General features: G+C 32.6%; 1 protein-coding gene across 1 annotated transcript; it reads right to left on the bottom strand.

The window, feature by feature from the left end:
* Positions 1 to 1,042: 1,042 nt before the first annotated feature.
* LOC132748457 (tyrosine-protein kinase HTK16-like) lies at positions 1,043 to 21,359 on the bottom strand. The gene is made up of 18 exons (XM_060738082.1): positions 21,049 to 21,359; positions 18,892 to 19,059; positions 17,816 to 17,959; positions 17,182 to 17,253; positions 16,236 to 16,351; positions 15,727 to 15,867; positions 14,443 to 14,548; positions 13,550 to 13,617; positions 12,490 to 12,627; positions 11,897 to 12,026; positions 10,706 to 10,777; positions 9,053 to 9,213; positions 7,816 to 7,900; positions 6,957 to 7,192; positions 5,613 to 5,798; positions 3,926 to 4,017; positions 3,105 to 3,231; positions 1,043 to 2,249 (listed from the first exon to the last, which is right to left on the bottom strand). The coding sequence occupies exons 1-18, from the start codon at positions 21,260 to 21,262 to the stop codon at positions 2,055 to 2,057; spliced, it is 2,451 nt and encodes an 816-aa protein (XP_060594065.1). The 5' UTR covers positions 21,263 to 21,359; the 3' UTR covers positions 1,043 to 2,054.
* Between the last annotated feature and the right edge of the window lie 851 nt (positions 21,360 to 22,210).

Below are 22,210 nucleotides of genomic sequence, written 5' to 3'. Positions count from 1 at the left end.
TGAATAGTGAGTTGCTTTCAATTCTTAGAAATTAACATTTAGAAAAAAAACAGGGGAGACAACTCAAAAATTCTTTTTATTGTATTTCTTTATGAAAGACAACAAAATGCAATTTTTCTTAATCATTTTTCATGTTTAAACATGTTCAATCTCCAATCAAAACATGCTTTATAAGACAAAGCTATGAAATAGAATTTGCAAAACCTTGGGTCCAGCCCATAGTTATTGTTATTCTATATCAATTATTTACATCCAATCATTGCTTCTGAATTGTACCAAGTGACCATCCAACATATTTCCTGTATCAGACAATATAAGTTTGTATGATAAATGAGCATGTATGACCTTTTCCAAACACTATATAAATACATACTGTGAACAAATAAAAAGTATTCAAATGATATCTGCAAAGAGCACTCAAAAGTGTCTTATATACAAATTATTGGCTATTCTTTGGCAAAACACAGCTTAAAGGTTTCTTGTTGGAACATGTTCTTTAGTCTCATTTTCTACAATTTCCTTAATACAATATGGGGATTTAGACAGATGCTATTTTTCCTTAGTTCTGTACAATACAGGATATATTTGGACACTCGTACACAGCTCAAAAATCATATTGGATGGTTAAAAAAATAGTTTAAAAAAAACCACACACACACACAGTTTTGTTACCTAAACAAAGAGGGGAAACAAAAGAATGCAACCTAAAATAAAATTTACAATAAGTATATAATGCTTTGTAACATACATAATAACCAACAAACATATAACTAGCAAAGACAAGAAAAGAACAATAATATTGTTCCATGAAAATGTAGAGATTATACTATTAGGAACAGCTTGTTCATGGCATTATTGTTTCAAGGTCAAAATTGATTTTCTAGGTCAATTTTTATTTTCAACGTCAAAATTGATATTCTTGGTCAATTTTATTGTCTAGGTCAAAATTGATTTTCTAGGTCAGGTGAAAATTGATTTTCTAGGTCAACTTTGATTTTCTAGGATTTTCTAGGTCAACAGATTTTCTAAGTCAAAAGTGATTTTCTAGGTCAACTTTGATTTTCTAGGTCAAAAGTGATTTTCTAGGTTAACTTTTATTTCCAAAGTCAAAATTGATTTTCTAGGTCAACTTTTACCATCTAAGTCGACATCTACGTCGTATCTAGTAAATTGGTAGACGAATAATCTTGTATGAATCCCATTCAAACTTAAAAAGGTAAATATTTAATACGAAGCAAAGCTTATACTCTACAATAACAATTACATATAGATAATTAGAAAAATCTGTTATATACATATCTTCCAGTACAATATTCAAATACTTCAATATTTGTCTGACTGACAACAGGTCTTAATTCTTAAATGTTATCTCAAAATTTCATTTAAAAGAAAAGATGTATGACAACAAAACACTCCCTTCCCGCAATTCATTTGAATAAAAATCTGACAAATTTGTTGTTGTTTTTTCACATCACAACTAAAATCATTTCTTTATATAACAATAAGTCTAATCTTATACATAACATAACAATATATTACTTTTTTCATTTACAATAAAAACACCTTTCTCCTCTATGTTAAATTTTGGACTAATAGAGGTCTATAAACAATTTCTATTTTTGGCGATTTATCTCAGGGAAATTATAAATCCTTGCAAATGTGTTCACAAAGAAAATTTCAGGATCAAATCTTGAAAAGATCATCTAATGTCAATTTAAGATCACCTTCACATAGATGTTCAGCCAATAAACATTAACCAAAGAGGAAATTACAAATCCTTAACCTTTAGAGCATGGTGCCTGATTCTAAAAAATAAATATGAAATAAATGTCCAACAAACAGACATATACCACCATTTATGTGTTATTTTTCCCCTTCTCCTAAGGATAAGTGTTTATCAATATCATTGTTCAGTTGTTAGAGAAGTAAACAACAAAATATATATATTATATTTGGCAAACAGTTCCTCAGTTATTTAAAAAACAACAATGTACAATAAACAAAGAAATATATCTAATATTTCAGTTATTTTCATCCTTTTTTGTTTAACGATTTTAATTTCTTAGTGTCCTCATAATATCTCTGGTGCAGGAATATTCATTTTCGCCCTCAAAATGTGCGTTTAATGCTTGAAATGTCGGCCTCTCCCGCGGCTCTTTGTTCCAACACTTTAACATCTGTGCGTACGCAACTTTGGGGCACTTGTCCGGTTGTTCTAGACGTTTTCCCTCTTCAATATATTTTATCACCTGAAGACACCAATACATAAAAATAAAGCATTACATTACATTTTCCCATCAATTTTATAAATAACTTCACATGAATGAAAAATACCTCACATGGCCCAAACAGCCTGTACCTTTCAATTTATAAAATAATTGGGGCAGTCTTTTTTATATTTCTTATAGTTTTATATTTCATCTTAAATATTTTCCAAGAACAACTGTTGGTCAATCACCATCATTAAAGTTATCTTTTGAAATATATAGTCAAATCAGTTCAACTTGACAGTGAAAATATGAGCATAATGTCACTTTAATATCAAATATGCTGATACTGCCACTCTTAACAAGTGCCATTCAATCATTTTTACAATAATTTACAATATAAAGATAAGTGAAACAACAAAAATGATATTGTGTTAACTTTATAATTTGAGCCGCGTCACAACAAAACCAACATAATGGGTTTGCGACCAGCATGGATCCAGACCAGCCTGCGCATCCGTGCAGTCTGATCAGGATCCATGCTGTTCGCTATCAGTTTCTCTACTTGTTATAAGGTTTGTAAGTGAACAGTATGGACCCTGATCAGATTTTGCGGATGCGCAGGTTGGTCTGGATCCATGCTGGTCGCAAACCCATTATGTTGGTTTTGTCATGACGCGGCTCAATTTCAGGCAAAAGCTGGCACTAGAGTAGAACCACCAAAGTTCTGAAGCTAGCTGGAAGAGTCCCTGGTGGGATTTGAATAGAGGTGTCATGGTTAGAAAAAATGCTAACCGTTTAAACGGAGACCAGATAACCGTGTTAAACATTTAACGTAAAAAAACACACCTCCATCAAATTAAAGTATAACTAAATAAGTTCATCATACACAGTTACCTCAATTCCTTTCATATCACCATATGGTGGTTCTCCATAAGAAAACATCTCCCACAATGTCACGCCAAAACTCCATACATCACTAGCATGTGAGAAATGACCGTAGTTCACACATTCTGGGGCATACCTACATATAAAATACAGAAAAGTTTGCTATTTCAATTAATTTAAACATAATTAATTCAAAATTTCAAATATCGATACAATTTAAACCCATTTTCTCATGTCTTTGTGAAAATATCACTATTTTGTGTAAAGGGAAAAAGTCAGTTTTGAATTTTCATTAGTCTGTCAGATATGATATCAAGATAAATACTTTCCGATGTAATTCTGCATTCATGATGTACAAAACATGATTGCATTCACCATGATAACAGTTTATTACACAAAGCTTGTTCAAGCTATTGAATTCGATATATCAATATATATTCATATTGACGATATGTAGCTTTCGATACAATGATACAAAATTTCCGATCAATGACGGCTTCTAAGTTTGAGCAAGTCTATTTATAATATTAGTTATGAAGATTTTTTAGACAGGTTATATGGCCCTATATAAACAGCTGTTTGGAAATATAACCTGAGCCGCTAAGGTAAAGTATAAATGGTTATGAGTATAGTATAAATTATTATGTGTAGAGTATAAATTGTTATGAGTAGAGGATAAATGGTTATGAGTAAAGAGTAAAAATGGTTATGAGTAGAGTATAAATGGTTATGAGTAAAGTATAAATGGTTAAGAGTAAAGTATAAATGGTTATGAGTAAAGAGAATAAATCGTAATGAGTATAGTATAAATGGTTATGACTATACTATACCATTTAATTGGCCATCTTCCCCCTGTAGTAGCCTTGTAGTAATCACTGTTTGATCCTACAGCTCTTGATAAACCAAAATCACTTATCTTTGCCTGAAAAATATACAGATGTAAAGATGTATACCATTATACAAAATATACAAAAAAGCCAAATTTTTTTTTTTATTGGTTAGGGTTTACGTCACAGCAACACAGTATAGGTCATATGGCTACTTTCAAGCTTTACTTGTAGAGGAAGTACTTAGGTGCCCCTCTGTGTATTATTTCAGGCTCAAACTTGCAACTGATTAGAACCACTGACATTCTATTATGCTAGCTGGATACTGTTCCAATATGAAAGGATCTGAAAACGCTTAAGTGGCCTGAACAAAATAAGGTAGCTTGGGAGATAAGAAACAGAACTTTTCTTTTGTTTGGCCTTAGTGAATTTTGTTTTATATAAATCCCTTAAAGCTGTGTACAATGTACTTCTTGATTCATGCTGATTCTTATAAATTTTTTTGACAGTAAAGTATTAGAAAGCTATTCTACACATAAAACTAAATCATGTGCAATCAAGAAATATTATACTCATCCGAAATATGTCAAATAAAGCAAAATTTTCCTTATCTCTGCTTAACAACTGGGTTAAAGCTACATGCCTCCAGATGAAACCAAAATATTTAAAAAAAATCAACATTGAGAAAAAATTTAAAATGTACTAAAATTGTAAGGATGGTAAAAATATTCACAATTCAAGAAATAATCAACATGTTATGTTGTATGTAATGAATGAATAATTTTGCAGGACATGTATTTATCACCATATTTCTACTAAGTGAATGACTTATTTTTGTTACTGTACTTTTTGTTAGAGGAATTCTTCTTTGAAGTGTAGTAATAAAACATATGTTACATCTTATTTTGAAGGCTTATTGCAATTTTTTTGCATTTTCTTCTTTGTTTCACATGCAATTGAAACCTTTGAGCATAAATCATTAAATTTGCCTATCTATGTAAACTATCTGCCTGGTTTCAGCCACTTAAAAAAGAAATCAAATTTCCTCTGTATCAAATATAGTACACATGTACCAAATATAGCTTATAATAATTTCATAAAAAGAAAGTTTCCTTATTATATACTTAAAGTAATACTTGAACATTAAAACTCATCCATTATACACAAGGAAAATAATTATGAAACAAACATGAAATGAGAGCCAATGTTTTTGTTAAATACATACATGTCTCTATACACAATAGGGTCCAAATAAAGTTTTATTTCTGGTTCTCAGCAAAAAAATAAATAAAAATAAATAAATAAATAAATAAATAGGAATTTCAATAACCTTATAATTATCTCTTTCTCTATTTATTTATTTTATGTAACATACATTATTATTTATTTTTTTGAAAACTCGAACAGGCAAAAAAAAGTTTATAAAGCCCTTGAAACTGACTTTTTAAAAAAAAGGCTTTTTGCCTAGCTATCATTGCTTAAGTGGATACTTTTGTATCTTGTTTTAACTAAAACCTAGCTTTTAAAAGGAAATTTACGATGCACAAAAATCATCTTTACTTCTCAAAATATGCCGAAATTTCTCTTTCACTGAGACTAATAGGGTAGTAGTCTGATGAAGAAAATAACGATTTCTGACATATTTCTGTATAATACATTCAAATAAATATATGATTTTTATATAAAATACCTTTTCTTTACTCTGCAGTAATATATTACGCGCGGCCAAATCTCGGTGTACCATCTTCATCTTCTCTAGATACATCATACCGAGGGCGATCTGGGCTGCCCACAAATATAGGTCAACCTTCCGTATATTGTCTCGATGGTCTATCAGATAATCAAGCATGGACCCCATTGATATATATTCCTCTACCTATAGTATACATTAAATTTAATATCAGATCAAACTATCAAAATAAGCATAAAGTAATAAGGATAAAAATCTTTTTTTGTATTTGTTGGATTTTTAGCAAAATAAAAGCGATTGTTTTTTATTGAACTGATTATCAATAAGTGGATTTTAAGCCACACTAATCCTGTTAAAGCAGCATGCCTCCAGATCCATGATAATTTTCATGACAATGTGAAAATGTATTTAAAAGTAAAATATTGTGAAGTGAACAAAACAAGTAATTTACACATTGAAAACAGCACTTTCAAAAGTCAATCCACCTAATTTACCAAAAAAAAAAAGAGGTCAAAATGTACAAAAATAGCCCTAACTGGGCTTCCCACGCAGTAGAAAGTATGGCAATTAATACTACAAAATCAGACATTTATCGCACATAGAATGCAAATTTTTTCTTGAATTTTGAATCTTTTTACTTTTCTTAAAATATTAGTATATATTTTTCATTTTTCTCAAGTTTGACTTTCTTGAAATATTTTGGCTCATCTGGAGACATGCAGCTTTAAGGTACTATAACAACTATTCTAGTTTTCTGGAGATGAAGACCACAAATACCTATGCGCATTACTTCTGGCATGAATGACGGGGGGGGGGGGGGGGGGGGGGGCACCTAAGTAAGGTAGCTGAATAACTTCCTTACATAAAAAAAAACTACACAATTTTCAATTTGAACCTACATGGGTGAGGAGCAAGTGATTCCACTCCACCACAGAGGCTCCTTAGGATTCCTCTAAATTTTTCATTTTATTCTAAAAAAGGAAAAACATAAAAATTGATCATATGACTGAAATGCATCGTTATAACTAAGATAAAACTACAAGTATACTCATGACTGTTTAATTAAGAATACCTGTGCAATAGATGAAATAGGATTGGTGGAATGAACAATCAACACAAAATAATTTAAAGGTGTGTTTACTAAATATAACTGACATATTGACTGCGTGAGGGTGCTAGGTTATTGTTTGTTTGGTTTTACGGTCCACCAACACAGTATAGGTCATATGGTGGAAACAGAAAAAATTATTTCAGCTGACCTCGGGTGTTACAGACTTCAAAGCAACACCAGGGTCGGTCAACCATCAGGGTGCAAATATCGTTCAAAATGTAAAAATCACGAACCAGCATAAGTTCATGGTTTTCTGATTCTGCGATGCCAATAAAGTTGACAATACAAGGGTGTTCTAATTGTTGCATGGTCCTAGCCTCCTTCAGAAAATCCTCCTGGTTATTGATGGCTGTTTTATGGAACAATTTTATAGCTACGTCTGTTTTCTCTGTCTTCCCCCTTCCCGTCCCTTTCTTCTTGTAAACACCTTTCACTACAGACCCGAACTCACCTTGCCCTATCTCTTTACCTGCACAAAAAAAGACAACATTGTGTATTACAAACAGTCAAATTTTAATGAGTATGACAAGGGTATTAAATTTTGTTTGTTTTCAGTGAATATGGAGTATTTTTAACAAGGAAGTCAAAATTTGGAATTATTTTCAAGACTATGAAGCACATATGAAAATATAACCCAAAAATTCTCAATTTTAAGTAGAATATATCCGGTATCTATCAAATTTCACAAATTATAAAAATCCTTTTCACATAAACCACAGGTCAGGAGTGTAATAAAGAAATTCGGTAAAAGCAATATTACTCTAGTGTAATAACAATATGATGTGATGTCATTTGCGTTATTTACAAACATAGCATTACAGCTCGCTAATGTCAGCATACACTATAGGCATGTCAATGAAAAATGACTCTTTTTAACTGTAAACCGTTCTTATCTTGGACATATGATAAATATTGAGAAACTTAAATCTTAGTTGAGAAAAAAAACCAGATGAAATATAAAGTAAAATAGAGAAAATAAGTATCCCTGAAGAAAGTCCAAAACGGTAAAATTGAAAATGTTGCAGGCTCAGTTTAATTGAGTCTGTTCATGTTGAGTAAGGTAGCCCTAACAACTATTTTAAAGTAAGTTACCTAATGAGAGGAGTTTTCTTTCAATCTGTCGTAATGAAACCTCCGGTTGTTTTGTAATACTTTGCTGTTTGCTGATAGGTGGTGGCTGTTGAAGAAAAATCATGATAAAATTATACATGAGCCACGTAACAACAAAACCAACATAGTGCTTTTGCGACAAGCATGGATCCAGACCAGCCTGCGCATCCGAGGAGTCTGATCAGGATCCATGCTGTTCACTCACCAACCCTATTACAAGTAGAGAAACTGATAGCAAACAGCATGGAGATGTGATCAGACTGTGCGGATGCGCAGGCTGATCTGGATCCATGCTGGTCGCAAATGCTCTATGTTGGTTTTGTCGTGACGCGGCTCACATATATTACTCACAGAAGTTAATGAGTGAATCAGTTCATTATAGCATTTTATCACAAACCCATGTCACTTCTGCAACTCCTTAAAAAGAATATTGCACAGCTGTACATATATTTTGACTAAACATTTGTATAACATAATTTTATTCAACTCGTTTAATAAATTTTGTATTAAAATCTGGAAAAAGTGTGATTCCTCGGAAGCATTAATCTCAACATATGAATGGCGGCGTGGCCAAGTGGTTAAAGCATCGGACCAGTCAGGGGCAGGCTGTTGTTTCCTTGAGCAAGAAACTTTACATTTATTGCTAAGTACTGGTTGGTTCCAGGAACGGATTCGAGACTGTTTCAATAAGCTTAAAGCTTCCAACACAATCTAACTAAAATAAATTTGTATAAACTAAACTAATCTCAACAAAATTACATGAAAATTGCAGACTCAGTTTCATTGAGTCTGTACATGAGCGATAATAAAAAAATGCAACATCCCTCACTCTATAAACCCTACACTCATTCAATATCCTCTATTTCCATTAAGTCAGATACATTCAAACTTGTTAGTAAGTTCACTTCTAAATACTGGTACCTTGCCCACAACACTCTATGAAAATTTTTGTATCAATGGCTGCAAACATTGGTTATTTGCTGTCTGTGATCAGTGGCCATTAATATCAAAGGTTATATTTAAGTGATAAAAATAGTAAATTCTGTCATATTTTTGACAACACCTTTTCACCTGGATTGGGTATACTTAATCATTCATTTCTTAAACTATAAACATGTTTATTATTCTTATGACAATTCTGATTTATTTTACTCAGCATGAGGCATGCCCTATAAATGAATACAAACATAGAACCTTACTTATGTACTTATATACATACATGGTTTGGTGGTGGCGGAGGACTAGACATGGGTGGTGTTGGAGACGGGGGCATTGGTGGGGCATGTTGATGGGCGTTGTTTGACACAGGGCCCGAGGCACTTTCCGTGTACGTCATGTCTAAAGACTCGGGTCGTGGTGGCAATGCTGGTGATACGTTTGCTGTAAAAGAAATCAACAGCAAATAAAGTAACATATGAGTTATCCTCAGATTAAAATTATTATTCTAAAATACAGACAAAAATGCAATAATTAGATAAGAATTCAGGTTTCTCTGAATATACATAGAAAAATAAAAAATTAAAGCTTTTAAAAAGATATCATTAGCAATTTTATAAAGCAAAATTTTTTTCAAGTACTATTAAAACTTAAGTGCTCTTTCTTACAATATTGCATATAAAATAAATTGTTATTAATTAACATTTTTACACACCCTCAACATTATTTCCTTATTACACAGTCATTCCGATGACTTATAACTTGGTAATGCATAAAATGAGGAAAGGAATGTTTTTCATGCCCTATGATGTCAGATGCATGTCAATAAGCCATAACGCATCAGGAAAATTTATCTCTGTGCACAATGTAGTCATACATAATCTATGATCAATTTCTTTTTCTATTACCATGTTAGCATGGATATAGATTCCAATTTCCTATTATATATTATGGTTTATCATTCAAATTCATTGCAATTATTCACTCATTCCTAAATGCCTCTGTGATTACACTTAACTGCCTTTCATAACTTAGACCATGCATTATTTATCATCTTTTTTTCTTTTTGGTTGGGTTTTATGTCGCATTAATGGAGGAAGAACTCAAGTGCATTATTTTATGAGTAAAACCACATATGTTATGTAAACTAGCTGGATAGCTCTCTCTCATGAAATAATCCAAAGTCCCTGGCGGGATTCGAACCTACAGCAGTGAAGGGCAAGTGGTTTGAAAACAACAACCTTAACAACTTGGCCACAGATGCCGCATTAATCTTCAAATATGCATTATTCCTCAAATATGCACTCAGAATTAATGTCTATTGCTTGATTATAAATTCAAGCGTTACATATACTTCAATGATATAAATTTCAATTTTAGCTCATAATTCTTAAAGATTTAACAAAGCACAACAAAGTCAACTAAGATTTGCTAAAACAAACAAATAACCTTAACTTTGCTGGGACTAAAAATCTTTGCTGCCAAGTTTTGTTTGTTTGTTTGATTGGGTTTTATGTCCCACAGTATAGGTCATATGGCGTCCTTCCAGCTTTAATGGTGGAGGAAGACTTCAGGTGCCCCTCCTTGCATTTTTTCAGGCACAAACGGGCACCTGAGTAGAATCACTGACATTCCGTTAGCTGGCTGGATAGCTTCTTCACATGAAAGAATCCAAAGTCCCTGTCAGGATTCGAGCCCACAGCGTTGAGGGGCAAGTGGTTTAACCACTAAGCCTCAGATGCCCCTTGCCGCCAAGTATAATTATAGCAAGGCCAGCCTGCGCATCCTTGCAGTCTATCTAGGTTCTATCCAGTTAGCAGCTCAATTTTATATTCGGACATTAAAAGCCCTAAAGCTTAGAATGGACTGTTCCATAATTAAAGCATGATGAATCCATTATACAAATTCAGGAGGTTAAGAGTTAAGACAGACTTACTTGGGTATCTGTTTGAAGTGTCTACCAAGTTGAAGTATTCATCGTCTTTTGATATTTGTACCAGTTCTCTAGCTGTAATCACAAACCAGACAAACAATTACACAAAGTTTCAAATATACACATAGTTTCAAATATACACATAGTAACAAATATACACATATTAACAAACACACACATATTAATAAATACCCGATGAAGTTCTGAGATACTATTTAGACATTTGGATAACAAATACAATCTATATTTAGTAACACAAGTTAGATTGTTCCGTTGGTTTTAAAGTCACACCATTACAGTAAAGGTTTCATGGTGAATTTCCATGAATGTGAATTTGTAGGACATGACATCATAAAAATCATTTCATTACATTGCTTGTTTTCGAAGTATTATAATCATCATTTATTTCCTTATATTGTATGTGTTATACTCATATAATATGTATATAGAAAAGCACTGGTAAAATATCTAAAAATTTCAATGTATTTAGTCATGTGATAAAAAAATTAATCTCACATTCATTGTCATATAAAATAATATTCTATTTAACATTTCCATGATAATGTTCTAAAGCTCACCAAAGACTTGCTTTGCAACAATTTTTTGAACTTGTTTAATAACTTTTTTTATTATATGGTAACTCATTTGAGATGCTATATATCTGATATTCTTTTTTTTTCTTTTCTATTTGTTTCAATGTTTATAATGGGAACAAAATTTCTTCTATATCTCACTCAGTTTCAAATGATGTGATATGACTTATATCTCATTGATATCATTCTATATCTCGGATCACAAAAGTAATCCACATTGAATTTACCAGAGCACAGTTCAGCCACCATATCGTTCCTGGACAAGCTGTCAAGCAGTTTACCAGTATTAGTGTAGCATCCACTTTGGCAAGGAACTGAAACTTCAGTACATGCCAGAGCAGAGGTACAGTGCGATTTCGTTATCAATCACAATGAAAATGACCTGCACAATCCGGGAATCGAACCCGGGTTACCTGATTCACAGTCTAACACTTTACCTATTGAGCTAACCCGACGGCTCATATCACATTGAAAACCATATCGAGGGTTGACTGCAAGACTGTTGTTAGCCCTTCTTTATTTCATATAATTTACTGCAATTTTGTGGTCAACCCTCCATATAATAAATACTAATATGGCACTTCAACTCCTCTATACTTACTTGTATTTACGGATACTGTTAAGGCACATGGCAGACCGTTGGCATGGTAACTATAGTACTGTATAAGATGTTCTAAACTTTTATAAAATGGTCCATCATCTATAAAGAACATGTGCCGATCTCTGTAATTCTGTAATATGTAAAAAAAAAACACATTTAAACACTAGTTTTCCATTTGTTTTTTCTGTTGTTTTTTTTAAAGGTGATTTAAACGCATTTTTTGGTCCGATCCCGGTGGTCGATTCACCAAACTCACTTTCCTGGATAACATATCAGTAATTCTACATCAGTTTATTATCAGTAGAGAGAGTCAAATGACTACAGACTCCATGCCGAAAGATGAATTGTCATGAAGAAATTAATCATCACCATTAAATAATTCTACCCATGTGACCAGTACCAACCCAGATCAGATCAGTACATCAGTGTTGTCTGATAATGTGTGCACTATTCACTATTCGGTCAGTACATATTTGGGATATTTCTCCTGAAAAATGATCAATAGTTTTGTCCAGACTGCAAAATGAACAAGTCCATTTAGACTACTACATAATGTGTGCACTGTTCACTATTAAAAGTGAAAGATAGCTTACCTTTGTTTTGATTTCATAGTTGAACACTTTTTGGTCATGGCATAACGTAAGCACATACCAATCTAGGTTTTTCTTGCTACCTCTTACAAGAAACAGCCCTTCTCTCAGACCTTTTAACTCTAACAACTTTTGGGCTCCCTGAAAATCACAGAAAAAAAACACCCTTTACACACCAGAAAAAAAAAATGTTTTAGAACAAATGATATTTTTGTTTCTTTTTCAAGGGAATGGCAACTTTATCCTTAAAGTAACATTATGTCCAGCCAAGAGTAAATGGTGGGTGCACAAGTCAAAATAACTTCAAATTTCGCCATAATTGTTTTCGATTTTATAGTCTAATTCATGTGCATAATCAATAATCCTCATAACACACAGGAAATTCTATAAATGAGCCGCGTCACGACAAAACCAACATAGTGCGTTTTCGACCAGCATGGATCCATACCAGCCTGCACATCCGCCCAGTCTGATCAGGATCCATGCTGTTCGCTATCAGTTTCTCTTCCTGTAAAAGAGTTGGTGAGCAAACAGCATGGATCCTGATCAGACTACTTGGATGCGCAGGCTGGTCTGGATTCATGCTGGTCGCAAACGCACTATGTTGGTTTTGTCATGACGCTGCTCAAATATTCTTTCAGAATGCATCCTTTCAGAATGTATAATAAATGTTCAATTGATAAAAAGAGTGGGACAGTCTTTATATTTTGGGCAGTTGTTATATTTTATTCTTAATATTTTTAATTATCAATAATTAGTAAATGACCATTTTAATAGTAAATCTTTTTAAACACGTATATATTCAATTCAGCTTGACTTGGGAACAATACAATGAGTATAATGTCACTTTAGGCTAGTATTTCAAACTTTATTTGATCATTTCAATCAAGTTTTGAAATACTATTATCAGCATACAAAACCAAAGAAATTGTAAATATGATGTTATTAGGATTACAGAAATAAAGGTCTGAAACTAAAACATTACTTTTTCAAACCTTTCACTGGAACTAATATTTGTCTAAGCCTAAAATTTAGCCAAGTATAAATAAATTAGAGATATTACCGGTCTATCTATCTCAGGATGAAACCAATCATACTTGTGGGTGATCACTTTTGGTTGTTCAAATTGATCTAAAAAGCAAATAACACAGAAATATAAGTCATTGTGGGTGATCACTTTTGATTAGTCAAATAGTTCCATTATATACACAGCAACTTAATTTAAGAAGAAATCTCTTTTTTTTTTTAAAAAAAAAAGGAAGTTTGCTGTATTATAAATTTGTTATAAATATTCCCGACATGTTATATGGCTGTATATAAATAGTTGTTTGCAATGTAAGCCTTGCCTAGCAGCTCTGGTTATATTTCCAAACAACCATTTATATAGGGTCATATAACCTGTAAAAAAATCGTTATAACTAATAATTTAACTACATCAGTGCAGTTCAACAATTCTGGTTTGTAGCTCATTTTTGTACTTTGATATTGAAATCCCTTAACATCAGAATGGACTGTTCCAAATTCAAAGCAGGGCTAATCCATTATAGAAATTCAGCAGGTTTTAGGGTTTAAGCTTGCATGCCTCCAGATGAGCCAAAATATTTCAATAAAATCAAACATGAGAAAAATGTGCTAAGATTTTAGGAAAAGTAAAATATTAAAGCTTCAAGTAATTATTGTCATGTTATGTGTGTTAAATAACTGGTTTTTCAGTATTTATATCTATATTTTTCTACTGCGTTACTATCACAGTAAGTGCTATTTTTTCCATATTTTGACCTCTTTTTGGTAATTAACGTGGGATGTAATTGCCATTGATAATGTGCAAAATGCTTCCTTATGGTTACTTCACAATTTTACACTTTAAAATCAATTTTCAAATTTTTCATGAAAATCAGCAAGCATTTGGAGACATGCTGCTTTAAATGTCATATTGAATCTAAAACAGTGTTATACCTATTTCTGTTACACAGTCGGAGTGTTCGTAGTTTTCAGCAAGATCGAGTGGCGTGGTATCGTCATCTGCTCGAGGCAGGTATGGAGAATGGTAATCTAGTAATATCTGAAATATACGCTCAAATGTAGGGCGATAACAAACCCAATAAATTTTAAGCCTTTTTACAAGGCAAGTTAATGAATGAAAAAATTATTAGGCTAATATGAAAAATATATCGTTACTAAAAGCGACGATTTGCACATGTATAATATGAAAGTAGGTGCTCCCTATGACACGGAAAGCCCCTTTAATTTCATAACAAGCACAAGCCCGCCCAGCTTACTAAGGACTTTTTTCAAACATGGTAGACTGACACATATATTTTTTATATTGATTTTAATGTGATTCTGATTAAGCCATACACGCCATACATGCTATCTTATAGAGCTACGGTCCTCGCAGAGTCTGTCACTGACTTTCCACATATTAACAAATACTCACAATAAATAAGTATTTTTAATACCAGATATTGACTTTGAAAATTATCTATGATCCCAAGATGACTTTAAATCTAAATGTTTCATCCTAATTTCAAAAAAACTGATAAAATGTGATAACGTTGATCAAGTAAGCTTTGTACAAGTTTATATTCTGTATAGATATATATACTTTTAGGACACACCAACACAGCTTAAGGTTATATTGAGTCTTTCCAACTTTACTTATGAGAGATCACAAATTGATATGATAATAAGATACTAAAAGTAAACTGGCTGGATAATTAATGTCATAAATAACCCAACCTAACAGACGCTATTAGTAAACTGGCTGGATAATTAATGTCATAAGTAAGCTTACTGGATAAATAACACCATAAGTTACCTAGAATAGAAAGGATATATGACATCATAAATTACATAGAAATATATATGACATCATGAGTTACCTAGGAGTGACATATGACATCATAAGTTACCTTGAATGATATATGGCATCATAAGTTATCTTGAGGGATATTTGACATCATAAGTTACCTATGAAGGATATATGACATCTTAAGTTACTTTGAAAGATATATGACATCATAAGTTACCTAGAAGGATTTACGACACCATAAGTTACCTAGGAATGATATATGACTTCATAAGTTACCTAGGAAGGATATATGACACCCTCATTTACCTTGAAGGATATATGTCATCATAAGTTACCTAGAAAGGTTAAATGACACCATAAGTTACCTTGAAGGATATATGTCATCTTAAGTTACCTAGGAAGGATATATGATATCATAAGTAAAATACCTTGATACAGTCTAGGTATCCTTTGAAGGCAGCCTGATGTATTGGTATCCAACCACTCTTTGGGTTCCTCTCATTCACATTGGCATTTCCTTCTTGTATCAGTATAGATATAATACCAGCCTTGTTACCTGTGCAACATCTCTGATATATAAAATAAAGGGAGATAATTTGATAAGTGTAGCAAGTACAATATTTCTAAACAAGTAAAATAAAGGGAGATAATTTAATAAGTGTGGCAAGTATAACATCTCTGAAACATGAAATTTAAAGGGAGATAATTTAATAAGTGTGGCACATACAACATCTTGAAACATAAAAATAAAGGGAGCTAATTTAATAAGTATTGCAAGTATAACCTCTCTGAAACATATTACATAAAGGGAGATAATTTAAGTGTTGCACATAATAACATCTCTGAAACGTATACGAAAATAACGGGAGATAATTTAATAGTTAAGAAGATAATTTAGGAAGATTGGGTCAAAGTTAAAAGAAAAAAATCTACGTACATGTAGAGGCGTTTGACCATCTTTATCAAAGCAATTAACATTGGCCCCATGTCGTATAAGTAAATCAGCTATATCTTCAAAACCATAGTAACAAGCATCATGTAACGCAGTCATACCTACAATGTACATTATAAGTTATTAAGCACTTTTACAGTTAAAGACATCATTTAAGAAGATCTGCTATATTTTTCTTACATTTATTATATAAGACAGCATACACTTCCTCTCAACAAATTTTTGTATGAAAATAATTTTAAGGAAAGTCATACAAATAATAATATTGCTAATAATCCAACATGTTCAAACTGATATTAAGGAAACAAAGTGATTTTTCTGTTCCTTTTCCCTATTATTCAGTCAAGTTTTTATTGTTGTTATTTCCTTGTAAAAAGAATGTGCACTGCTTTACATAACACAACAAATATTATAGGTTTTTTGGCTTGTTTGTGTGTTTTATGTTGCGATGACACAGTAGAGTCCTATGGCTACTTTCAAGCTCTGATGGTGGAGGAAGACATCAGATGCCCCTCAGGCACGAAAGGGCACCTGAAGAACATCCCATTAGCTACCTGGAAAGCTTCCTCACATAAAAGAATCCATTTTCCCTGGCAGGATTCGAGCCAACAGTGGTTTGATGTCAACAACCTTTACCATATTATGTAGTACAGACATACTTATGGTAGGGCCGGCAAAATCAATTGTCCCTATCACCCAGGTTGTCGGCAGCCTGTATGGACAAGTGAAAATTTTCAAGAATTAACTACCGGTATGTAAATAACATATGGACAAGTTTAATAATGCTTCACATGAAAACAGACAAGCAGGTCAAAATCAGATTTTGAGCAGATCCGCAGGCTGGTCTGGATTTATGCTGGTCACAAACGCACTATGTTGCTTTTGTCATGGCGCAGCTCAAATTTAACGGTATACAATGTTTGGTACTTACCCCATTCAGATTTGGCATTCACTGATGGACAGTATTTGCTATCTAAAATTTGCTTCACTACGTCCGGAATATCTGATATGAAACAAAGATTTTATGAAAATAATTATGATGATCTTAAATTTGCCTAATGTGTATTATAAAACGCATGAACATACATATTCTGTCATTTAAAAATACGATTTTAAGAGTCATTTTGTGTATGGGCAATTGAATTTCAATAAAATATACAAATAAATTTCTTTCACGTATTTTGGAATTATACCTTTTCGAAATTCAAATTATAATTTTATAAATTACTTGCAGCAGATATATAATCTGATAATACCAATCAATAAATCCAATAGGGGCTCATTGTTATACATCAGTTTTACACATATATATTAGATGAATCAAGATGATTTATTTTCTAGAACAGGTTTAAATCAAATATGTTCATCTAAATCCAATTGATCGATCAATCAATTGATCAATCAATCAATCAATCAAATGCAGATCATTCTTATATATCAGTTTTACATTAAAATCAAATATGTATGTCCAATTAAATCCAGCTGATCAATAAATCAATCAATCAATCAAGTACAGCTCATCTTTAAACATCAGTTTTACATTTATATGTAAGACAATGACTTACTTTCTAGAACCGCCCTGTGTAGAAGGTTGGTAAAGCCACTGTATCTCTGTTCGTCTGGCGGAGGCTTACATTTACAGAACTGTGTCAAATGTGTTGGTAGCCCTTGTGCTTGTTCTTGATAATTTTGTATCAACCTATCAAGTCCTATAAATATATATGAGCCGCGTTTTGACAAAACCAACATAATGGGTTTGCGACCAGCATGGATCCAGACCAGCCTGCGCATCCGCGCAGTCTGATCAGGATCCATGCTGTTTGCTATCAGTTTCTCTACTTGTAATAGGGTTTGTAAGCGAACAGCATGGATCCTGATCAGACTGAGCGGATGCTGGTCGCCAACCTAATATGTTGGTTTTGTCGTGACGCGGCTCATTTATGTGTCATAGAATGAACATTTAAACTTCATACTGAAATCAGAAAGAAATGATAATTTTTTTTTATCTTTATAGATTTCTATTTAATACTTTAATCATGTCATTGATTAGTAGGGTAGTCATGGATAGAAAATTTTGTATTGACATATCAAAAGCCAAATATTAATGACATACTGAATTTAATACATGTAGCTGGTACACTGGAAAACAGTGAGAGTATGTGTTGTTAACTGTCATCATCATGTCATGCATGCTTGTTTAGTTCATTACAAATACAGCATACCATGACAGAGAAAGTATGTTTCCTCGTTCATATTTCTAACTGACGTCTAAAAATTTAATTTACAGTTCAAGCTAACTCAGAAAAAGGGAGGAAAGTGAAAAAGAGAGATGTATGAGCAAAACAGGAAGAAATAAGTTTTCACATCACATTAATTTTCTAAACTATTAACTGATATTGAATAGGATACTGTTGAATATCAATGATGATAAAATATACTAATCCAAATGTACATACTAGATTTTAATGTTACAATTTGGTAAATATATCAATAACAACATGTTATTTATCAGACTAAATTGAACATGAATAATTCAATTGATATCTTAATTTACTTACGAAGAGCATGGCAAGTGAAAAGAAATTCAGAAAAACGTAAAAAACATTACACTAGTTATATGATTTTATCATTTACATCTTACCATGAACTGTGGGACCTTGATCAATGCTGAAGTGCGCTGATTTGACCTCATTAATTTGGAAGTGGAAGAAAATGCCTTTACTATATAAAGACAGCACAAAACTTGAGGAAGAGAAGGAGCTTTCTCGCACCAAAAACAAACCATCAAGATGTCCATGTTTTAAAAGTCCTGAAAATATATATTAGTATAATAACTAGTAGTTTGACGAAACTGTGTTGGGAAGAAACCTTAGTACAGTGGAACATGTCTAGTCCAAACTTGTTCGAACCAGATGAAAAGTTTGGGTTAAAGAGGTTTCCGGATTAGATGGTTTTTTGCATACATTGCATTTGTATATTTGAAGGGCAGAAAAGTTTAAGGAAAGAAAACGGAAATTCTTATGAAATTGCAACATAAATATCAATTTTTTTCAAACTTACACTCTTACCGTTCATTTTAATACACATGAATACAAAAAAAAATGTTATGTCCTTAAGGGTAAGTTCTACCTAACAATGTTAAGAAGGAGGCTGAGACATGATTAAATATTCGTACCGGCATGGTTGTTTTCTCACCTGATTCGGCAGTTATCTGAATTCACTGACAGTTTCTCTTAAGTGCCATTATTTAATCTCATGTCATTAAATTTATTACAAAAGATTAAAAGTTATGCGTATGCATAATAATATCAACATAACTACTGGATGTGCCGAAAATCAATCAATGAGGCAATTATAGTCATTATCAAAACAAGCTAAGGGTAATTTCACACATTTGCAAATCATATGTTTCACCCACTTATCAAGTGGCATTACTCTCATCAGTTTGATATGATTATGTTTACACGTGCAAGATGTGCGATATTTTCATTTTGAATGAAAGTAAAGGCTGTAGGTGTGACAATAGGCAAACAGTGTTCAGAATCGTTTCCAGGAGGTTAATTTTAGAGGAAAACAAGTACAAAATTTTAAAAAATCATATTGAATTCGGAGTAAACAGGTTCCAGATCTTAAAGGTATTTTACAGTTTTTACTATTTTAAATATAATGAATAAAATCGGGACTGGACATTTTGTTCGGGAAAGGAAGGATTCCGCATTAGAAGGGTTCGGATTAGCGAGGCTCCACTGTGTTTTGCTTTGGGTAAGAAACATCACTTAAATTGATCATTTCGAGAGTGAGTCAGGGCTCGAATTTAACTTTTTTGGCCACTAGCAATTTTTTGCTAGTGGATAAATTTTTAACTAGCAAAAACTGAATTCAACTAGCAGTTTTTATGACAATGATTTTTTAATTCCAAAATTGTTTGATTATTTGATGTGCTGAAAGACAAAGTTGTTGCTGGATATAGAGAATAAGAAAATTAAAATTGTAATGTTTTTGGACGAGTTCAAACTGCCCGGGGTACGAATCAGCAATGTAACTTTCTACTCAAAAACTTAATTTAGGGGACAGGGATTCTTATCAAATGTCAATCTACATGTAAAAAATAATAATGCAATAATGTCGCCAAACCGACGATGTCTGGTCTGGATTATGTGCACAACAATCGGCGCAAAATATTTTGGCAACATTTCCATCGTCATCGAGTTCGTACGTAAGACTGACGTGCAGTTCTTTCTCCCATTTTTTAACCGTTTTAACTGAAGGTCTGATTGTCGTTCTTTTGATAGACTGTGAATCATCTTCTGTACTCAAAGTATTGTTATCGGAAGACACATTTGCTTCAGTTAGAGGGAAGAAGTACGTTATTTTTCGTTTAGACATTTTATTCGGATCACACTTGATTTACACGGACAAAATGACATTTGGACTGGTTTAAATTTGTGTACTTTTTTAAGCAAGGTTAAGGTATGGAAAATGTAAACCAGACAGCAAGTGCGCGCATATATAGTTTATAACTCGGCTACCTGCGAATATTATGCTGCATTATATTACGGACGAGCGTATTCTGTTTGTTCTTCAACTCGCAAAAAATTGCGAGTAGTCATAAATCTAACTCGCAAAATCATTTTTCAACTAGCATTTTGCGAGTGTTAAATTCGAGCCCGGTGAGTTTGAAGTATTGCATGACTTTAAATAGTCTTTTTAGAATTTTTTTATGATTTAGGAAGAGGCCAAAACAAAACAAATAAAATAAATAAATAAAATGTTCCACAACTTATATACACATGTTTACCTTTTTTCAAAATTTCCTCTGCAACGTCTCGGGCTATTCGTCCATGATACCACTGTTTCTCTTTTTCCTTCTCTTTTATGTTATCACGATCTTCCTTGAGAAGCTCTTCAAGTGATTTTGATTTCAATAACTCCTGAACATTTAGCAGCTCTGATGTCAAGTCATTTGCGTATATGGAATCACCATGCTCATCGTCATCATAATAGTCACTCATTCTGAAGTTTCGAGCAAGTAGGAAGTAAAAACTCGACCAAGTTACTTTTACTTCCTTGTTTATTCGTCCATTTTGTGAACCGTAATATTTTGTGGCTCGTGAGTTTTAGAATAATTTTAGGTCGCAGAATACTATATTTGTGTCGTTATAAGGTTTTACACGGCAATTGTATTTTGTCACAGGGTCACCCTATTTTTCACTATTTAGAAGTAGTTTCGATTACAATAAAGGCCTCAACAGACGGTAGGGTTTTGAAGTACAACACCAATTAAAACTAAGATGTACAGACAAATCTTAATGTGTGAAGGCTACTATTTCTTGATTTCGGAAACCTTATGTCGAGATTTAAGGGATAGGACATGCATGTTCTATTTTGAAAATCTTGTCGTACCGATTTTTACAGACCTCCTACAATGACAAGTAACAGATAAGCAAATTATCTCCTGATAATGGATGTAATGAATGAAATTCCAGAACAATTAGGGCTAAAAGGTAAACAAAGTAGTAAGATGGGGTGAAAATGATGTTGAAAAACTCTTCAGGAGACCCAAAGTTGTGTTGTGTTCGAATCCCAAATTATTCCGAAAATGATTATGTCACGGTATTGAGTTGTTCTCTAATTACATGAATTTTGGGAGGGGAGGTATAGTTTGTAGGCGGCCATTAAATACAATCACTGGAAATCGGACGACAAGATAAAGAGAAAAAAACAATCACTGCTTGGGATATATTATTTCGATTCTAACATCACCAAATAAGTGCTTCCGTACCTGATATTAAGCTAAATTGTGCGTGACTTGTTTCCGTATTTATTTTCAGCGCGTCGAATCATTAATGGTAACATCAATTTCTAAAAATATATCGCCAATTCAGTGATTTAATTGCATATATATATTAACAAATACAATTTCGGATGCTCCATTTTCAATATGGAAAAATGCGGGTAGT

The sequence above is a fragment of the Ruditapes philippinarum genome, unplaced genomic scaffold (assembly GCF_026571515.1).
Source record: "Ruditapes philippinarum isolate M1 unplaced genomic scaffold, ASM2657151v2 ctg1938_1_1_1_1, whole genome shotgun sequence".
Lineage (NCBI taxonomy): Eukaryota > Metazoa > Mollusca > Bivalvia > Venerida > Veneridae > Ruditapes > Ruditapes philippinarum.
The sequence above is the reverse complement of the archived record's forward strand: the minus strand, read 5'-3'. Positions and strand labels throughout refer to the sequence as shown.